The sequence below is a fragment of the Mesoplodon bidens genome, assembly GCF_964165515.1.
Source record: "Mesoplodon bidens genome assembly, chromosome: 2".
In the NCBI taxonomy this organism is placed as follows: domain Eukaryota; kingdom Metazoa; phylum Chordata; class Mammalia; order Artiodactyla; family Ziphiidae; genus Mesoplodon; species Mesoplodon bidens.
The window spans coordinates 29,521,721-29,530,884 of NC_138177.1; the positions used below are offsets into that span (position 1 = coordinate 29,521,721).

Below are 9,164 nucleotides of genomic sequence, written 5' to 3' on the forward strand. Positions count from 1 at the left end.
TATAAATCCTAAGTAGAAAAAAATTATGACTGAAGAATTTTATACTCATCAAAATTCTATCCAACTATAAAAATAATAAGAAGACATTTCTAAAACATAAAAACTCAGCATAAGTTCATTACCATGAATCCTTCTTGAAGAAATCATTGATGGATGGAATTCAGCCAACTAAAGAAGGAATGGATAAACTATCACATAAAGACATACAGTATCTACTTAACTGTAGGACTTCCAGCTCCCAATCCATTCTTCACTATGTTTTACATTTCTCTATGCCTCAAAAACTGACCTCTATGGTCTACATCTCCCAAGCTCCCTTGCCAGCTTGCTTCCAGGTTGGTATAGCATTTAATGTCCATTAATGCATTTAATGTTACAGGAGTATGCTTAATATTCAGTAATAATTGTAAAAGTGTTAGTCACAAATTATCCCATCTAGAATCCCCAGAGCCCCTACTGAGAAATACTGATCAATAAGTTCAATGCAGTTATAATAAAAAATATCAACAGATAATTGCATAGATCTTGACAAGTTGATTCTAAATGTATGTGGAAGAGCAAAAGACCAACATAAGAAGATATAACTAACAAATTTTAGACAACCCGTTACTCACTCAAGGAAAGACAAGACCTGTGAAACTGTAATAGAAAGCCTAGAAACAGATCCACACATATACAAACACCTAATATAAAGATCAGAACTGGCAGTATATATCAGATCAGAAATGATGGGCTGTCTAATAAAAGGTGCTAGGACAACGGGAATACACACACACACACACAAATTCCTACCTGACACCCTACACAAAAATCAATTCTAGGTGTATGAAGTCATGTATTGAATAGATGGAAGGAAGGAAGGAAGATCTAAAAAGAAACTTTAAAATGTATGCAGTATTTCTATGAAGAAAACTTGCAAACATTACTGAAAGACACAAAAAAATTTAAATAAATTGAAAGGTATAAACCATATTTTAGGAAAGAATCAAAATTGTAAATGTGCCAATTCTTTCCTAAATTAATCTATACATGGAATAAGATGCCCACTGAAATATCAATAGGGGTTTTTTTTCCAAAACTGACATCCTAATTTTAAAATATAGAAAAGTTACCATGCAAGAATATCCAGGAAGTTCTAACCAAAAAAGAATGAGAGAGGACTAGCCTTATCAGATATTAACATAGCTACAGTAACTAAAATCACATGGAATGAATAGATGGACAAATGGAACAAAATACCATCTAGAAATAACTGCCAAAACATGCAATATTTTACAGTGAATCACTGGCTTTAACTAATAGTGATGAAAATATGGAATATTCTTTAAATGGTTTGGGGACACATGGTGAGCCATCTGGAATTTTAAAAATTATTTTATTCCTATCCCACTCTTTACACTAAATAAATTCCAGATGGTCAAAGGCTCAAATGCTAAAAATAAAACCATAATAATAAATAAGATTAGATAAAATAGTGTAGAAGAATTTGCTTTATAATCATGGGGAGGTAAGATCATTCTAAGTAAAAGTAAAAATCATAAAAGATTGACAAACTATGTAAAAACAAATATTTTTGCAAGGCAAAACCACTATAAACAAAGTCAAAAGCCAAATTGTAATAAAATATTTATGGCACTTATCACATATAAAGGGTGCATGAATTCTTACTGTCTAAAGAATCCTTACAAATCTGTAAGAAAAGCCAAACAACCCACTAGGAAAATGGACAAAGTACATGAAGAAAATTATTTGGCTCATATACATAAAATTTTCACAGCCTCATCCAAAAAGTGATGCAAATTGAATTGATAAAGTGCTTCCATCCATCAAACTGACAAAGAACAAAAATGATTATACTACATAGTTTTGTCCAGGTTGCAGGAAGTAGGCAATCACTTCCATTACTGGTCAGAGTGTAAATTACTACAATCTCAGAACAGTTTGGTAATTTCCATCCAAATGTGAAATGCATATTCTTTTGACTTAATAATCTCTTCTCAAGAGAATTTATCCTCTGATATAGTCACATATGAGAAGTGATGTGTACATGCAGATATTCACTGCATCACTGCCTTTATAATAGCATCATCCTTAGCATGTGGCTTGTATCCTTATTTGTGTTTTCTGATTACCTCCAGCATTTTCGCAGTGTTATACCAAGGAGAAAGAAAAACGTAAAGGGCAAAATGTGTTGCTGGGTCAACCTAATTTTAGAAAGCTTTCTTCAAAATCCCAACCGGTGATTCATCTTATACCTCCCAATGACTAGAACTGGCACAATGCCACCATCATTTGCAAGAGATGCTTGGCACTTTTTTTATTGGGCAAGAAGGGGACAGTGATATTAGATTGACAGCTAACAGTGTGTTGCAACTGCCAAATTTAAAATTGAAGAGTTTTTGCATAAGTATCTGTATTTCCAATTATTTGATAGGGGGAGGAGATAAGGCTACATTGAACCTGAGTTTCTGCCTGGTAGCAACTGAGCAGAGCTGACTGCTTGTGGATGGAGCTTGTAGTTCCTGTCCCCACGCTCCCCACCACTACTAACTGTATTCTTCCACGTGCACCTTGTTGGCATTGCGGTTAGTCTGCCGTGTTTCAAAACTTTCAAAACATCAAATTCTATTTGAAAGTTCATCTGTAACTTTCCAAAACACCATTTAAGTAGAGTCATTTAATTTTCAGTTGTTTTTGCCTAATTTTACCACCTAATTTGCTCCTTTGGTGGTAATGTTGTATTTGTGAAGTTCCTACAGTATAAGAAAGACCCAAATATAATTATGGCTTAAACAAAATAGTAGCTTATTTCTCTCTCATTTAACAATCCAAGTCTCCGTAGACTAGTGTCAGCTCTTTTGTTGCTCTAGTATTCTCATTACACAGTTTCCTACATCAGATCCAAGATGTTTCCTCCATCTCCTGCAACCACTTCTACATACTAGTCAATTGGAAAGGGGAAAATATCAAGAGGTCACAGGCATCTCTTTAAAGAGCAACTGTAACTTCTGCTAAATGATCATTAGCCCGGAACATAGATGTGGCCATACCTAGCTGCAAAGGAGTGTTAAAAGTCTAGTCATCTGCTAGATGGCCATGTGTCCAGCTAAAAATTGGTAGTTTTAGTAAGAGAACTAAAGATAAAGAAGTAATCTGACAATAGGGGAAATTAGTACTCTCTAGCATAAGAAATTTTCATTCATTATTTGTACCCACCATCTAATTCTGAAAGGAATTGCATTGATTTACAAACTTAAGCAAAAGTATGCCAATTAAGAATACCTCCACAACACAGGGCTTTGTTTTTAAACATTATTCTTAAATTTTTAAGTCCATGTTCCACCTGTCAATAAGAATATCTTGAGCTTTACTATCTGTAAATTGTATTATAAAAATAATGTATTATTGTGATTTCTGTGGTCACTATTTTGACTGAAGCAGAGGCAGTGTGAAATATTGGTGAGAGTAGATACGTTTCCATTGAAATCTCAGAATGAACACCCACTAGCTGTGTGACCTTCACCAAATTACTTAATCTCTATGAACTTTTATTTTATCACATGGAAAATGAGGATAATAAGAACAGCAATAAAAATATTTCTTAAATCTATCTGAAAACATGTAAGAGCTTTTATAAAGGCAGTGAAGAGAAAGTAGAAAAACCAAAAGAAGTAGGCCTGATATTTGGGGATTATTTTCCATTATAGATTTTCTTTTATAAATTTATAGATCAATTCTAAATGCAAAAAGGGTATTTGGGAGGCTGATAAACTGTGCAGAAATTTTAGCTGTCTCACTGAGCTGGAGGAATAAAACTTGGAGTGGACTGACAATGAGGAGGAACCCTGGTAAATACTCCCAAGTTTTCAGCTGGGATCCCTGATGTCTCTACCCTAAGAGTAAGAGTAAACTAAAAATAGGCCAGCCCTTAAAATTACTGAACCTTTGAATATCTAACTCCCTGGTTGGATTAAGGGGATATACCTCTAGCCTAACTGCCTGCCAAAAAAGCAAAAATAAATCCTCTCTGGGAGAAGATAAATTGCCCAGAGCCTAAAAGTATCTACACAAAATTGTATATACAATAGCTAAGATTTAATAAAAAATAACCAGACGTTTAGATTTTTTTAATTACAAGGAAAAAAAAATAGAAACAGAATCTATTATATGCAATTACTGAAATGTATCAGATAGGAACTTTAAAATAAATATGATTAGTATGTTCAAAAGATTAAATAATGAGATGGAATGCAGAACTCAATGGGTAAAATTAGCAGCAGACTAGAAAGAACTGAAAAGAGATAAAGAGAATTAGAAATGTCAGAATAAAATATTCAGCCTCAAGATCAAAGCTCAAAGAGTTAAAAATGGAAAATATGAAAAGAGTATAATAATATGAGATATGGTTATAAGGTCTAACATACGCATTCCATAAGGATAGTGGGGAAAGAGTGAGACAAAATAAATAGTTGAAGAGATAGTGACCAAAAATTTTCCAAAACTAAAATAAGGTAATAACAAGAAATAAAATGTATAAGTCTGGAAAAAAGAAAATAGAACTTCCAAAATTTGAAGATAAATAATTGAGTATTTAGAACACTGGAAAGAATTCAGAAAAACTATTGGAATTAAATAAATTCAGCAAGTTTTCTATATATAATATCAATATACAAAGATCAATTGGGTTTCTACACACTATCAATAAACAACTAGAAAATCAATTTTTTGACGCCTAGTGCACTGTACCAAAATTCATCAAATACCTCAAAATAAAACTAAGGAAAGATGTACAAGACTGATACACAAAAAAACTAGAAAATGTTGAGAAGTTTTTAAGAAGACTTAAATAGAGTGATATATCACGTTTATGGATTAAAGAATTAAGTATTGTAACAATGTCAACTCTCCCCAGACTGTTCAGTATATTCAATACAACTCCAAACAAAATTTCACCAGAGGTTTTGTGTGTGTGTGTGTGTGTGTGTGTGTGTGTGAAATTGAGAAGCTGATTCTTATTTTTACATGAAAATTTAAAGATTTGAGAATAGCCAAGATAATCTGAAGAAGAATCACAAAGTTGAAGAACTTATACTACTGGACATCAAGACCCATTTTACATTAAGGTAGTATGGAAGTGGCACAATGATAGAATGGAGTCAAGACACTGACCCCTGCACAATTCACGATATAAATGACCCTGCAAAGCATTAGAGAAAGGACTTTTTTTTTCTCTTAATGGTACTTGATTAATTTCATAGTTAAGTAATCTCAACCCCTATTTTATGCCATATAATTCCAGATGGGCTTGCAATCCAAAAATGTGAAAAGGTAAAACAATAAAGTTTCCAGAAGTAAATATGGAAGAATATCTTTATGACCTTCAGACAGCAAAGATTCCCTATCAGGACCCCAAAACTCACTAACCATAAATTGGATTACATTAAAATTAGGGACTTCTGTTCATCAAAAAACAAAAACAAAAAAAAAACACCCCAATACAAATGGAAAAGTTTAGCCCTGGGGTAGGAGAAGATATTTGTAATGGGTGTAATATTCTAAGAGATTAGTATCCAGAATTTAAAATGCCTAAGAATAAATAATTTAAAAACACCTCAATATAAAAGCAAGTGACTTACTTGAACAGACATTTCACTAAAGAAATATCCAAGTGGCCAATAAATATACAAAAATAATACCACCAAACCCATGAGACTGACTGAAAGGTAAAAGACTAACAATTTCAAGTGTTAGAGAGGATGTACAGCAATGGAAATGTAAGAATGAAAAATGGTACAACCACCTTGGAAACTGTTCTGCAGTAATGATTAAAGGTGAACATAAGCATATCCATTAGCCATATATATACCAAACAGCAATGCACACAAATCTATGCAAAAATTCATGTACAAGAATGCCCACAATAACATCATTATTCATAATAGCCCAAAATTGGAAACAACACATTGTCCATCATAAGCAGGATGGCTAAAAAGTGCTGCATTAATAAGATGGAATATCATATAAAAGCATTCTGCAAACTCTTTCTGTAAAGAACCAGATAGTAAATATTTCAGGCTTTGAGTACCATATGGTCTCTGTCGCAATGATGCAACCCTGCTGTTGGAGGGTGAAAGCAACCGTAGATAATCCATAAGCAAATGAGCCAATAAGCATGGCTGTGTTTCAAGAGAACTTTGCCAACCTCTGTCATGTAGCAATGGAAATGAATGAACTATTGCTATATTTAAAAACATGGATGAATCACACAATATAACGTTGAACAAAAGAATGTATTCTGAAAGGTGAAGGAGGAGGCTGCAAAGGGCATGAGGGAGGCTCCTAGGATAATAGTAATATTCTATTTAATGACCTAGGTGGTAGCTAGATGTATTCACTCTGTGGTCATTTATTGAGCTGTACAATTATGATTTCTGCACATTTATAAAGACATGTATATCTCAATAAAGAATTTTATTAATAATTATTTGAAAGTACTAAAAGATGATTCAAGGATAATCTAGAGATGCTTTGCTTTGAAGAAAGCAATGAAGGTAGCCAGATAATATCAGATAATGTATTTTCATAACGTATTTTGGGGTAACTTTAATTCTACTTTGTGTATAGGGTACTTGGCAAAATTGGGTGGCCATTTACTGCACAGAGATGAAATTGAAGTCATGCTTGAGGGTAAGTGTTGAAGTTATAATGAAATCTTTATGTATAGGCCTAAATAACTTCACTGTTTGTGATTCAATTTGTATCTGAGCTCTATAGTGATGCCAGGGATGGGAAGAGGGTGGTAGAGGTAGCTAGGCAGTTAAGGGGAAATCAGTGGAAGGACTGGGTTAAGGGACATCTTCTTTATTTTTTATTCTTTCTCTCTCCGTTTCACAATCTCTCCATCTGTCCCTTTCATTAGTTGAGACCTATTATCCTAGAGTCCTTAGGAACTACAGAGAGTTAAGAGTTCAGTCACTCATTAATCCATTCAACAAACATTTTTCCAGCATCTACTATGTGACAGCACTATCCTATCTGCAGGATATAGAGTAGCAGACAAAGCAAAGTCCCTTCCCTCAGAGGATTTACATTTTAGTGGAGAGCAATGTACACTTGCACCAGAAGAAATTAAAGAAGGGTAATGTTTATTCTTTCAAAATGTTTGGATCTTCAGCATCTCTCTCTTAGCCTCTGCCTATTTCCCCTTCAGGATCAGAATTACAAACAGGGGACGCAGAAAATAAGGTGGCTGCCTTCCTTCCCTTTTTTGGTAATAGACTTTATATTTTAGAGCAATTTTAGATTAATAGAAATATTGAGTGGAAGATACAGAGGTTTCCTGTATACCTCCTGCCCCCACACATGCAGAGCCTCCCCCAATTACCAACATCCCCCAGCAGAGTGGTACCTTTGTCACAGTTGATGAATCTACATTGACACATCATTATCTTCCTTCCTTTTTTATCCATTCATATTTATTGACTGCCGGCTAAATACTAAGCACTCCCTCCATGTCACTCAGAATATTTTTCTTCTTTCTCTCTTCCTCCTCCTTCTGTTCCTTCTCCTTTTTCTCTCTTCTCTAAATCTGTCCTTTTTTCCTTCTCTATTTCTTTTTATTAAGAAAGAAAATAATAACTTCCCACAAGCTCAACCTATGAATATAATGATACTAGCATTTTGGTATATATCTTATTGCAGATATTTTTAAAGAATATAAACTATTACATATTTATTTTTAAAACTATCATAACTGTTTTATAACTTTTTCACTACTCATGTGTCAGAAACATCTTTTCATGCCAAGAAATATGGGTCTACATCATCATGTTAATATGTATGTGCTACTTCACTTTATGATATCTCTAATTTTTAAGCACTTTCATATTGAACATTTAGACTGATTCCACTTTTTTCATTATTATGAGCAATACTGAACCTCTTCATGAATATATGTTTATGCTGTCTACCAGAATGCTCAGCACATAATAGGCATTCAGTAAACACTTAGTGAATATCTCCTTTTTTCTTTTAATGAGGTCTGGTGAGGATAGAGGATAAAAAACTTCCTGGATGCTATTTGTCAAAGTAACAAAAATTGGGGGAGGGGGGCTTTTGTGAAAGGTGGTGAGGCTGCTTAGGGTTAGAGCTTCTCAGACTATGAGAGTGATGCCTTGAATTAATGGCCTTTCTGCTGTTACAGCTATTGGCCGAGTGCTTTGGGATGAAGATCCTGTGATCAGGGAGTTTGCAGAAATAACAAACAAAATTTTTACGGAAATAGCTCATAGCTTGACCTCCTCCAATATTAAACGAAGCTTCCGAAGACTGTTTAACTTAATCTACATCAAAAAATTGAAGCCTCTTTATAATTATGACCTTCCCAAGGACCTGACAGGCAGTCCTATGGAGATTAAGAAACCTAGAATGAAAAGGAAGCCATTATAGACAATAATTATGAAGACGTATTGGTAAAGAACGAAGGTGTATCAGTAAAGAATGCAAGGTTCACGACTGCCTTGGAGCACACCTCCGAAGAGGAATGATTTTCCTTTCCCTCTTGATAACTTGAGTCTGTTTGTAGATGCTTTTCAGAAGGACACTAGAAGCCTTTACTGTCTCTTCTTGATTCTCTACTCAAATATAGAAATGTGTTGCCTCTCTCTGTCTGACAGTGATTAGAAGACTTACTTTATCAAAGCAACTAACAAGGTTGAAAAAACATATAAGCAAAGTGTTTGATGAGAAGCTCTTGGAGCTTTTGATGTAATCAATACATACCTACTGAACATCTTCTAAGTGCCAGACACTATGCTAGATAGTGAGGATATCTGGATGATGTAAACAAGGTTCCCATCCTCAGGAAGGCCACAGTCTAGTGACACACAGTGTGGTTATTTACACCCTGCTCTGATGAATGCCGCCTAGGGCAGTATTTACAAAGGAAGAAATGGAGCTTGCAGGGGAAGAGGATTTAGAGCAGGCAAACTATTCCAGGTAGAGACACTGAGGCAAGAATAGTGTTGGAGGAAGCTGGAGAGTTTGTTGTGGGTACAGGTGGTTAAGGAAAGAATAGGGAGAGCTGAGACCTGAGGGGATGATTGTGCTGTGCCAATGGTTTTAAACTTTTTGAAATGAAAATTGGAGAGTCAACATAATTAATG

The 9,164-nt window shown here is 34.5% G+C and overlaps 1 protein-coding gene across 1 annotated transcript in view; it reads left to right on the forward strand.

Annotated features, from left to right (window-relative positions):
• MROH9 (maestro heat like repeat family member 9) overlaps positions 1-8,448 on the forward strand; it is a gene marked incomplete at both ends in the record, with an annotated part of 250,589 nt that extends 242,141 nt beyond the window's left edge. The window contains 2 exons of the mRNA XM_081257399.1: positions 6,625-6,687; positions 8,204-8,448. Coding sequence (XP_081113525.1) covers positions 6,625-6,687; positions 8,204-8,448 — 308 coding nt within the window. The remainder of the gene's footprint in view (positions 1-6,624; positions 6,688-8,203) is intronic.
• Positions 8,449-9,164: the final 716 nt, after the last annotated feature.